This window comes from Euleptes europaea, chromosome 13, assembly GCF_029931775.1.
Source record: "Euleptes europaea isolate rEulEur1 chromosome 13, rEulEur1.hap1, whole genome shotgun sequence".
In the NCBI taxonomy this organism is placed as follows: domain Eukaryota; kingdom Metazoa; phylum Chordata; class Lepidosauria; order Squamata; family Sphaerodactylidae; genus Euleptes; species Euleptes europaea.
Genome location: NC_079324.1, coordinates 46,312,879 through 46,325,037, shown reverse-complemented (window position 1 = coordinate 46,325,037; position 12,159 = coordinate 46,312,879). Strand labels below are relative to the sequence as shown.

Here is a 12,159-nt window from a genome sequence, read left to right as displayed (position 1 = left end):
GGTTGGACTAGAAGGCCTGTATGTCCCCTTCCAATTCTATGATTCTATGAAGAGAACTACCACTGGTGCCAAACCAAACTGGTGGGAGATGGGAGTTCAGTACTGCCCACATCTTTTCCCCAATACCTGCAAGAACACATGCACCTCCACTGTACCACGTCACTCTATCCAACCAGTAGTGCCCACCTCAGCGGTTCTCAGACCCTAGGTCAGGAACCAAAATTGGGTCACAACTATTGCAGGTGGGCTATGGGGGCCAGGAGAGCACAGGTGGAACAGAGAGGGCTAAGACAGGACACTTTGGGAGAACCAACAGCAAGTGTGGGTTTGCCTCTGCAAAGTGACCATGAAAGACAGCCAGCTGTTCAGACATGCCAAAGCCAGTGAGGGTAGTAACAGTTACTTTGATGGTGGGGCCCCCAAAGCACGGGATGCTTAGAAATGAGTCCCACTTCAACAGGTTTGAGAACGAGAGGTCTACCCAGACAAGAAGTGGGAAGAGAGCACCTTGGCAAATGTCTCCCCCAACTCTTCCCATCACGTTCCTTTAAACCTGAGATGCTGAGGGACTGAACATGGGACCGTGCCTCTATGCTCTCCATATAGCTCAGGCCCGTTAAGTGTCCTATACCTGTTGCGACCCCCCTCCCAAACACGCACAAACTCCCCCTGCCACGTGAAACACATTCAATCTATCCTATCCCAACAGAGGATGGTCCATCTGGGCTCTTCCAATCGGTTATACCCACCCTGTGCCATCCTCCAAGCATCAAGAGCATACCTGCTTCAGCCTCTTGGGCCAAGGTGGCAGCAGAAAGCTCCCAGCACTCTAGGACTGCAGAACACAGGAGGGAAGGGAAGTCAACTTCCCCACCCAGATGCCAGAAATACCTGAAGGACTTCCTCGCCTTCTCTCATCTTCAGGAGGTTAACAATGGCTTGGTCACTGTAGGCCCTCACGCTGGTGTTCTTGTCTTTTGTGTTGTCCAAAAGGGCCTTGAGGATGGGCTTAGCCGTCTGGGGATCCAGGGGAGGGAGGGGATTTTTATTTGCCCACCAGATCATCTTCTCTGCAACTAATTTGATGTCACTGGATGGGTTCTGGAGACACTGCAGGAAATAAAGACATACCACAGTTTGGATATAGGACTGGCAAGTCTTACAGATGCTGGGAGTATTGGGGGAGAAGAAGATGTGGATTCTCTTCTGAATTCTCCTGCACTAGCCAGCAGCCTCATTCTTGGGCTGTGCATTTTAGGAGATTGTGGGGAGAAACTGCCTCTAAGGAAAGATTGTCCACCACTGGCAGTGCTTTCACTTGAAGAGCCCTCAATAAGCTTCCAAGCAAATTCATAGCTATTGTGGCATCCCTGCTGCACTCCAATTCTCTCTCTCTCTCTCTCTCTTTTGGCACGCTAATTAGCCATTCTACAGTAGCTTTCGTTTTTGCTTCCCCACTGGCAGTATGCAAGCAGCAGGAGACAACAGGAATCATGCAGGCTGCCAGCTCATGTGGAGACTGCCTCTCCCAAGCATGCGCCCCCAAGGAGACGCCAGACATGGCTGCCTCCTCCATGTCAAATGCTGCTGAGCAGAAGGGGGGGAATATGGGGATAAAAAGCAAGAAGGAAAGAGATAGATGTAGAAAAGAGTCTCTCCTTCTGACCCCTCTCCACTGCCCCAGGATAATGGGGGCATGAAGGAAAGAAATCAGCATTACTAATCTAGCTTGCTCAGGAGAGCTGCAGGCACTCGATTCCCAGCCCAGGGTGGTTGGGAGTGCCCAGGGACTTAGAGCACCACTCTGCGCCTCGCCTGGACAGAGAAAGACCCCACGCTCTATCTGCCTCAAGAAAGGAACAGGAATAAACCCAACCACTGAGATTGTCAGCTTGCAGCAGGAAGAATGGCTAGGCTGACCAAGACCCATTCGATCCCTTCTTACAATCCTCAGGTGGTTTTGTTTGGGGAGTCCTCACAAGTTCAACTGTGGGGTTTCTTTTATTAAAAAAACATTTTAATTAGATATATAAAACAAAAGACAAGGTAAAAAAGAGTAAGAAAACAGAACAAAGACATTGTCAGGCTGCTATCTCGGTTTCGTTATTGCCTCTGTCTCTGCGCTGTATTGTCTGGCCCCCAAGGTCGCATACCTAGGCCTGGGAACTCAGCTCCTGGGAAACTGTATTCAGCCTATGCTTGTAATCTCCCGCCTTTTCTGCCTTATATTATCTCCCAGCTAGTGAGTCTCTCATAGCTGTCATTTTATTCGTTTGCACTGTATGCCTATTTGACCAGTAAAAGCCATCTGTTTGGACTCTATATGACTTTGTGGTGATTTCTGGTTCTGTGGGCCAAGGGCTGACATTATGACAGCTAACCCTTCACCATTCTACTAGCCAGGCTGGAGCCCAGGGGGGTTCACCTGCCACTTGGATGGGAGCTGTGCAGCTCTCCAGGTGATCTACTACCCTGGAGTCCTTCTCTGAGGATCCTACTCTGTTACAAGACTTAATCGCTGAACTTTTCCGGACGACCCGAGAGGTTTGCCGCTTGAGGGGACTGGTACAGGAACAGTGGCAATCTCTTACAGGAACTCTCTGGATGTTAACGTCGGAGGATACTGATACTCGCTTAGATCTTCAAGACCTGGATCAATTACTGGACGATGCCCGGTTGGCAACTGAGGATTTACAAATATTAACTGGACTTTTGGATAATCTTATTTCTCGAGAAACTCTTTCTACCATGGCGGGAGCCCCGCCGGAGGGTTTTTCCCTGATCCCGGATGCAGCCAGCTGTCAGGCTGAGGCCAAGCGAATCGCTATTAGCACCGCTCTTCTACTTGTGGAATGTACAAAGGACACCCCGGTAGCCACCTTGGCTCAAGTTTTGACCTCGACTTTTGGAACCGAGGCACCCGCACTGGCGGTTCGAGTACAACCTCTGCTGGGCGGGGAACCCGACCCCATACTCTCACTCCTGGAGACAGAACTTTTGCCGCGCATTACGGCAGAGACTGCCCTAAGACTTGAGAACGCCAAAGTTCTTGCGGATCAGCAAGCCGCCGAAGCGGCTAAGGTCGCAAGAGAGAGAGAAGCTGCGGAAGCAGCCAGGGCGGCTGCAGCAAGGATTAGAGATCGGGCGAACGTGGACACGCGCCCCAAGGACAATGTACAAGGGCTATCAGGTCTGTCTTTTTCCCCGGCGTTTGTCCCGTCGCGCGCGACCCAACGCGCACGCCGTTTGGCTGACCGACGTCGAGACTCAGGAGAGTCTGAAGACGAGGATCTATATGGGGATAGCTCTCAATGGGCCACAAGCTTCCGGACCAGTAAACCTCATCTTACTGGTGGCCCAAGTGAGGAGGTTCATCTCTTACGAGCCCAGAATCGGGAGCTCTCCGACCGTGTTGATCAACTCCAGGAACTAATGGAACGTATGCTTCACGAGAACAGGCAATTACAACAAACCCTGATAGCTCAGAGACAGCCCGTTCCGATACCGGGTCAGGGGGTACCCGTACAGCCACCCGCTAATGTGCCTGCTCCACCCTTGCCTCCTGGAGCTCCTGTTATTCCTCCGCCCGGACCACCCGTGCAACCACCCGCTAATGTGCCTGCTCCACCCTTGCCTCCTGGAGCTCCTGTGGTTCCTCCGCCCGGACCACCCGTGCAACCGGGCCAACCTGCGCCCGGCCCTTGGAAGCAACTCAAATTGAGGACTACGTACGACGGATCTCTCGAGACTTTGCCTTGTTTCTTGCATCAAGTGGACAGTTATATGCGAGAACAAGGACAACTTTTCCCCACGGAAGATAGCCGGGTGCGTTACGTAGCTTCCCTTCTGACAGGTAAAGCGGCTGACTGGATGGTCCTCCAGTTTGACACCCGCTCTCGTGCTATTCGTTCCCTCAACAACTTCATGACTGCCCTGAGAAGGAGGTTTGAGGACCCCTTCCTGGGGGAAAGAGCCAAAACGGAACTCTTACAATTAAAACAAGGCTCTGCTACAGTTCGAGAATTTGCCGATGAATTTCAACGACTGGCAAGTAAAATTGTAGGTTGGCCCGAGACCACCCTGATCCATCATTTCAGGGAAGCCTTGCATCCTGACATTCTGAACTGGTCTTACATGCGGGGCGATCCCGATACCCTCGAAGACTGGATCCTATTAGCCGAGGAAGTGGAAAGCCGCCGACGCTTTATTTCTCTCGTTCGTCAAAAGCACAAGGAAAAAGGCACCCAAAAGCCTCAACCCAAGGCACCACTGCTCGTCCCACGAAATCCCCCACGTCCCCCCCAGGAACGTGAAGCCCGATTTCAGAGGGGTGCCTGTCTTACTTGCGGAGAAATGGGCCACTTTGCAGCCGTTTGCCCGCGCCGCCAGGAATTATTTCGTCCCAGCACGACAACCCGCGCCCGAGGTCGTCCACCACGCAGAGGCACCGCGGCCACCCGCAGCGCAGCTCCGGGAAGACCCACACCCTCTGCACTCCATGCCGGGGACCCAGCCTCCCTGCCTACTACCAACGACCCCGCCGGGTCTCGGATTACAAGTGCCCCACTGGGGGACAACTTTCCCTCTTTGGATGAGGAAAATCCTTGGATTTCTCCAGCCTTAAACCTGGAATCTCCCCTCGACTTGTCAAAAAACGGCTCCGGTCTGTGGTGAATGGAGCGTCTCCACAGACCTCTCAGGATCTTCCTATCAAACCGAATGCTCCTACCAAAATCAAAGAAGTGGACTCCACCGTCTACGTGGATGCAGTTTTACAACACCTTAACGGTGGTCCACAACTCCCCGTCAAAGCACTAATTGACTCCGGTTGCTGTCGCACTCTCATAAGCGAAGCCACGTTTGCTGCACTCAGAGCCGACTCTGAGGCTTTACCCGCCCCCGTCCAATTTGCCCAAATGGACGGAAGCCATTTCCAGGGGGGTCCAGTTGATCACCGCACCATAGGGGTGGCAATGGGAATTGGTTCCCACTGGGAACAAATAGACTTCACTATAGCCCCTATCCGATTTGAAGTGGTCTTGGGAATTAACTGGATTAAAGGACATAGTCCCAGTATTGATTGGGAAACAAACACTATCTCCTTCGCTAGTCCCACCTGCGACCAGCATCGGCAGAACTTTGCTCTGCTATATCCGCCCGTTCCAGCATTAACCTCTACTGCCCCAGCACCACCGGTTCTACCTACTGTATACCGGGACTTTGCAGATGTCTTCGACCTTAGGGAATGTGATGCCTTACCCCCCCACCGGGCCTCAGACTGTGCGATTGAAGTGGTAAAGGACTGCACATTAACCAAGAGTAAGATTTACCCTATGAGCGCTTCCGAGCGCACTGTCCTCCGGGACTTTTTGGACAAAAACCTCGCCAGAGGGTTCATTCGCCCTTCGAATGCCCCAAACTCGGCCCCCGCGTTTTTCGTCCGGAAAAAAGAGGGCGACCTTCGCCTGTGCATTGACTTCAGAAAGCTCAATGCGGTTACCCAGACCAACGCCTATCCTATCCCATTAATATCGGATATTTTGGGACAATTACAGGAAGGCCGTGTGTTCTCTAAATTAGACTTGGTGGAAGCTTACTACCGAGTCCGTATCCGCGAAGGGGATGAGCACCTCACTGCCTTCTCTAGCTGTTTCGGAATGTATGAATTCCTAGTGATGCCGTTCGGATTAAAAGGGGCCCCGGGGGTCTTCATGCAACTCATCAATGAAATCCTACATGACCTTCTATATCGTGGGGTGGTGGTCTATTTAGATGACATTCTCATTTATTCGAAAACTATGAACGAGCATGTGGCTCTGGTCCGGGAAGTTCTGCAACGCCTGCGTGACCATCAACTTTTCGCAAAACTAGCTAAGTGCGAATTTCATCAAAGCAAACTCACGTTTTTGGGATACATCATCTCCCACCAAGGTCTTCGCATGGACCCCGCCAAAGTCCAAGCCGTCCTCGATTGGACTCCCCCCACCAACCGTAAGCAAGTACAGCAAACTGTGTTGTGGGTTGTTACCGATTTGTTTTCTAAACAAATACATTTGATTCCATGCGCAGGGATCCCCTCTGCTCAGAAACTGGCCCGCCTCTTCGTGACGCATATCTTTCGTTTACATTCGTTTCCGCGTAAGATAATTTGTGACCGCGGAAGTGGTTTCGTTTCTAAGTTTTGGAAAGCTTTCCTCAAGTTGGTGGGAGTGGAACAAGGGTTGTCTAGTGCATACCATCCTCAAACTGATGGTCAAACTGAACGTATCAATGCTGTACTTGAATGTTATTTACGCTGTTATGTTAACTACCACCAGGATGACTGGGTGGAACTGTTACCTTTAGCAGAATATGCCTACAATAATGCCATGCATCAATCCACAGGTTTTAGCCCATTTTTTGCTGTATATGGACAAGATTTCAGTCCTATTGCTCCTGCAGATGATGTAGAGGGGGAGGGGAACTCCGACATTGCCTCCTGGGCACACGCCCTCCGTACCACTTGGCCCTGGCTCGTTAGCAACCTCGACCGAGCCAAGCGTAAATACAAAGCGCAAGCTGACAAACATCGCTCCCCCGGGGGTGATCTGCAAGTGGGTGCTTTGGTTTACCTTTCCACCAAAAATCTCCGTTCCACCCGTCCGTGCCATAAGCTCAGTGCTAAATTTATTGGCCCTTTCCCCATCACCCGGGTCATAAACCCTGTCACGGTGGAACTGGCTCTCCCCAAGTCCTTGAGGCGTGTGCATCCTGTTTTCCACATTAGCCTCCTCAAACCCCATGTTGCTTCTCCACAGTGGCATCCGGAGCCACCTCCTGCGCAACCCATCATGGTGGGGGGGGAGGAACACTTCGAAGTCTCCAAGATCCTTGACTCCCGTGTTCACCATGGCAACCTGCAGTATTTAGTCCGTTGGAAACATTTCCCCCCTGCCTATGACGAATGGGTGCGCGCACGGGATGTCTCCGCCCCCGACCTCGTCAACGCCTTTCACATTGCTTACCCGGATAAGCCAGCCCCCTTGCGAACTGGGAGGGGGCCTTGAGGGGAGCAGAATGTCAGGCTGCTATCTCGGTTTCGTTATTGCCTCTGTCTCTGCGCTGTATTGTCTGGCCCCCAAGGTCGCATACCTAGGCCTGGGAACTCAGCTCCTGGGAAACTGTATTCAGCCTATGCTTGTAATCTCCCGCCTTTTCTGCCTTATATTATCTCCCAGCTAGTGAGTCTCTCATAGCTGTCATTTTATTCGTTTGCACTGTATGCCTATTTGACCAGTAAAAGCCATCTGTTTGGACTCTATATGACTTTGTGGTGATTTCTGGTTCTGTGGGCCAAAGGCTGACAGACATAAGATATTAGAAAGTCCGATATTTCCGTCATTACCTCCTTTACGTCTAAATAAGAACTAACAGTATGGGTAAAAAAAAAAACCAAAAAACAAGAGATGACTATGTTGTTCTATGCCAGTGGTCGGCAAACTCCTTAGTCAACAGAGCCAAATATCAACAGTACAACGATTGAGATTTCTTTTGAGAGCCACCTAACTTGAGATGCCGGGGATTGAACCTGGGACCTTCTGCATGCCAAGCGGCGGCTCCCTCCTCGCCGCTTAGCACCAGCGCCTCGTGGCTCAGGCTCACCAGCACCTGGTGCCACCGGTCGCACACCAAAACTTCCAGCCCGCCGCTCCGCAGCACCCGGCTGCCACCGCCATCTTTGGAGCATTGCTTAACGCGTCATGTGATTGAGTGCAGACGCACACTTTCCAAAGCGAGACGGGGGGAGACGCAAGCCCCGAGCCGGAGCGCGGGTTGGGGGAAGAAGCCAGCCGGAGAGCGCCGAGAAAGCGCGGCGGACTTTTCCTTCACTCCGGAGAGGAGGCGGAGCGACGGGCGGCCCCGGAGCGCTCCCGGCCCTGCAGCGTGGCGAGGGGAGGAGCATCAAGGGAGGGACGGGGGGAAAGTAGGAACCCGGGTGGAGAGAGGCACAAAGGAGCTCAACCCGGAGTTGGCCCCGGGGTGTTGCTGCCGCAGAGGTTGGCCCCATGCCTGTCTGGAAGGGAAGGGCCCAGGCCAACCAGCTCTGGGCCAACCCGCTCCGGACCAGCCCGCGTTTTACTGGCACGACCTGAGTTCAAGATGGCGGTGAAGTTCCCTGGGTGACCTTTGGGGTGAAAACGCATGGGAGGTTTTGCCCTGGATTTGCCGCTCTGTAGATGCACATTTTCCCCATCTGAATTCTCAAAACTCTGCATGGGGGCTTATTTTTGAGCTCTGAGAATTTGGCGTTTAGAGAGAGGCAAATCCAAGGCAAAGCCTCCGCAATGCGCCGCCGCCTCCTCCTCCTCCTCTCCACTGGGGGGGGGGGCCTAGGGCTGCCCCGGGGACGGGGTCCAGCCGGAGGAGGAGCGCGGTGTCGGGTGGTCACGCAGGGCCGGCGCGGCGCCTCCTGATCCTCTCCCCGCCGGCGCGTCGCGGCACAACATGAACATGCGGGCCCCGCCCTGCCCTCCTTTCCCTGCGCATAAGAACATAAGAAAAGGCCATGCGGGATCAGACCGCCCCGCCCACCCCAGCTCCGGCTTGGCATCTGGGCCCGGACAAGCCTCGACGGCGAAGCTGGTGGGAACCGGGGAATGCAGCCACCGCTTCCAAGAGAAGGCGGCGGGGCGCGGCTGCTTTGGCAAGCCCGGGCGCACACCTGCGGTGGGTGGGTTGGGGTCGCTGCATGTCGCAAGGGCGCAGCAGCCCACCCAGCTGCTCTTGGCAGCCGCCCCATGGGGCCGGGGGGAGGCAGGAGGCTCTGGCGCGGCCCCTCATCTTGCTGCGCTCCTCCGCCCTGGCCAGGAGAGTTGTGGGGGGGGGGCGCGAGCGCGTCCTCAGCAAGACAGCCTGAGCCGGGATTCTCAGCGGGTTCGGGGACCTCGCGTGACTCAGGCACGCACGGGGGTGTAGGTCGGGTGACGAGTCCCCACGCCTCTTTCCTCGCGCATGCATGGACGCCCACCCGCTCTGCCCAGGCCCGCCTGAGGGGATTGAGCGGCGCTGAGGGGGGGGGAAAGGGAGGGCCAGAGCGGGCGAGCAGCAGCAGCAGGAGGAGAGGCTCAGTTCATTCACATGGCGGAGGCGACGACAGCCGCCGCCGCCTCTCCTGTCACCAGACCAAGAGCCCCACTCAAGGCGCCAAAGAGCCGCATGCGGCTCAGGAGCAGCGGTTTGCCGACCACTGTTCTATGCAATACACAGTAACACAACTTACATAGCAATAAAAACACTAATAGTTCCTCAACAATCACAACAATCTTATTATAAAAACATAGGTTTTCTATGTGATATTAATAGAATTCCATTTCGAAATTAGACATTGTTTAAAATGTGGGGTGTTTCAATCCAGATAGGAGAAGGAGGAGGAGGAGAAGAAGAAGAGTTGGTTTTTATAGGCTGACTGTCTCTACCACTTAAGAAAGAATGAAACCGACTTACAATTCCCTTCCCTGCAACAGACACCCTGTGAGGTAGATGGGGCTGAGAGAGCTCTAAGCTGTGACTAGCCCAAGGTCACCCAGCTGGCTTCATGTGGAAGAGTGGGGGAAACACAGCCGTCCATGTGACAGAATTACCCCTCTGTGGATGTCTGAAGCTTCTACGAGACTTCCACTGTACGGAAGGAGCAGCCCATCACCAGAAGCCCTCACTCCTGCTGGAGAGACAACCTGTGCTTTCTGTGCCCTGACACTCCAGAAGGAGAGTAGGAAGCCTCCAAAAGGATCAGCCCCTAGCCACACGCTCACACAAGGTACCTTTGGGTTGTTTATCCGAAAACAGCTTTCTGGTCATCGATGGATCAATTTGCTGCAGAAACCAAAAGTGCCACTTCCGAAACACTCACCTTAATAAAGAGGCTGGAGAGTTTGGGGGGCAGGTTTCCTGCATTGGCCTCTATGTGGTGTTTCATGAGGAAGCCCATCCCTCTGATGCCACTGGTTGCAATTGGGATCTGCAGCGTCAGGAGGAAAGCAAGCAAGTGAGCTGCAGGGCCGTTGGCGATGGGATCTCTTGTGCCAAGCAGGCTTGAGAATACGGTGAGCCAATTCCAGTGGCGCCAAGCAGTTCAAAGATGTATTCCAACACATTTGTTCTCAAAGCATGGCCTGACTCGCGCATGCTTGGCTGTCACCCAGGTAAGTACCCGATTTACTGCTCAGCTTAATACATGACTCCCCTCCCATTATTATTTTACCCAAGGCAATAGGCGATATGAAGACTGTCTCTGTAGTGGCTCATTCACACGTGCAGGAAATAAATGAACATACACGTGTGAATTCAGTCTGCCTCCCCTCAAACAGACTTCAGTGTTTGCTTAAAAAAAATCAGCCAATTCAGTTTGACAGTTACTTTTGGTACTATGTCAAAAGCCCTGGGGGACAATAAAGCAAAATGGAGCCCCTCCCTCTAAGAAACTGAGTTTTATAATTTTGCTTATTTATTGTGTTACTTGCCTATGAGAAAACCCAGTTTAAGGCCTTACAGGGAGCCCCTAAGAAACATCTCTCACAACCACCAAGGACGGCGATACTTACCCGGTCAGCGGTGGCATTGCTGAAGATCATTTCGTGGATGCTGTTAAAGTATCTGGGGGCACACACCTTGCCGGGGGCCACGTTGATGGCCACAGAAAGTGCCAGGCTGCGCCCGTGCCGCACCATCCAGTCGATGCCGGAGACATCAGCTGCAAAGGAAGAACAAGATCCGAAGTGTGGCTCCAGCTCAGAAAGGGATCCCTGGCTCTGCAATCTCAATTCAGATCTCTCAAATATTGATGTAACTGGACTTGGGGGTGGGGCTTCAACGTAAGGATGCTAACTGATGCGTAATATGCTGATCCCAACTTTACCACCATCTCTTTAAAATCCAGCAAATTAAAGCACTGACTAGACGGATCAAAGCAAACCAACCTCCGACGTACTGGCAAATTTTATGTCCGCTGTCATAATGGACACGTGGAACATCCTCATCAGTATTAATCATGCCTCTTTCCCTCCCTTGGGAACCACGGTGTGCCACCTGCCAAAGCATACCTAGTAAATGATTGAGGAGAACGTGGCTAAGCTCTTCTTCCGTCAGAAATGCACACAGCTCCCCCAGGCAGCCAGCTGAGGCCGTGCGGGTGGCATCCTGAGAAGGAAAGGAAATGGAACCTTTGAGAATGAAGTTTGGCACCAAGATTACACAGCTAGTTCACACATGCACAAACACATGAACACATGAAGCTGCCTTATACTGAATTGACCCTTGGTCAATCAAAGTCAGTATTGTCTACTCAGACCAGCAGTGGCTCGCCAGGGTCTCAGGCAGGGGTCTTTCACATTACGTACTTACCTAGTCCCTTTAACTGGATATGCTGGGGATTGAACCTGGGACCTTCTGCATGCCAAGCAGATGCTCTACCACTGAGCCACAGCCCCTCCCCAATGCTAGTTTCTCTAGTCTCCAGTAATGTACATTTGATGGTTGGCAGCAGAGTGTTTGTAAGCCACGAGTGTTTGCTGTGAAGGTAAATGGAAGAGGCGCCTCCCCAGTCTGGCCCTGGCCAAATCTTTCATTGACGAAATAAAAAAGTCTGCCTCCTGCTAGCAGCTAGATGAAGAGATAGCCCCACTATCTTCGTCCCTGGGTCATAGCAAGTAAAAGAAGTTCTACCTAGCATCAGTTCTGCAAGGGCTCGTTTGCACGTGCTCACTGTCAAATGATGAACATGTATGTGGACCAGCCCAAAGTTGCAAGAATGAGTAAGAAAAGTTTTGTTCTCTTAGCTTGCAGGCCTGAGAGCCAAACTCTGTACTGATGGCTTTCTCTGGAAGAGGCTATATCCATGCCTACAAAAGACAAATCTTGTCTTGTAGGATTGCATGTCTCTGGAAAACTTTAAAGACTGGGCACAGAGCAACATGAAAAGCCCACCCCCCCAAGCCAACACCCTCTGCACTCATTTCTCTGCCACCAACCATACTTTTTGCGAAAGAAGACTCTTGAACATCCATTCTGAACATGACAAGAGGAGGGCTCCACTAGATTTTTGATGTCTCATGGGGCCTCTGCTGCAAAGGCCATGCTCAGGCTATCTTGAACACTGATGATGCCATAAAGCAAAGTCCCTGT

The 12,159-nt window shown here is 52.6% G+C and overlaps 1 protein-coding gene across 1 annotated transcript in view; it reads right to left on the bottom strand.

Moving 5' to 3' along the window:
- GCN1 (GCN1 activator of EIF2AK4) overlaps positions 1-12,159 on the bottom strand; it is a 75,814-nt gene that overhangs the window by 1,079 nt on the left and 62,576 nt on the right. Inside the window, exons 54-57 of the mRNA XM_056859223.1 lie at positions 11,079-11,175; positions 10,581-10,729; positions 9,890-9,997; positions 892-1,110 (exon numbers count right to left, since the gene is read on the bottom strand). Coding sequence (XP_056715201.1) covers positions 892-1,110; positions 9,890-9,997; positions 10,581-10,729; positions 11,079-11,175 — 573 coding nt within the window. The remainder of the gene's footprint in view (positions 1-891; positions 1,111-9,889; positions 9,998-10,580; positions 10,730-11,078; positions 11,176-12,159) is intronic.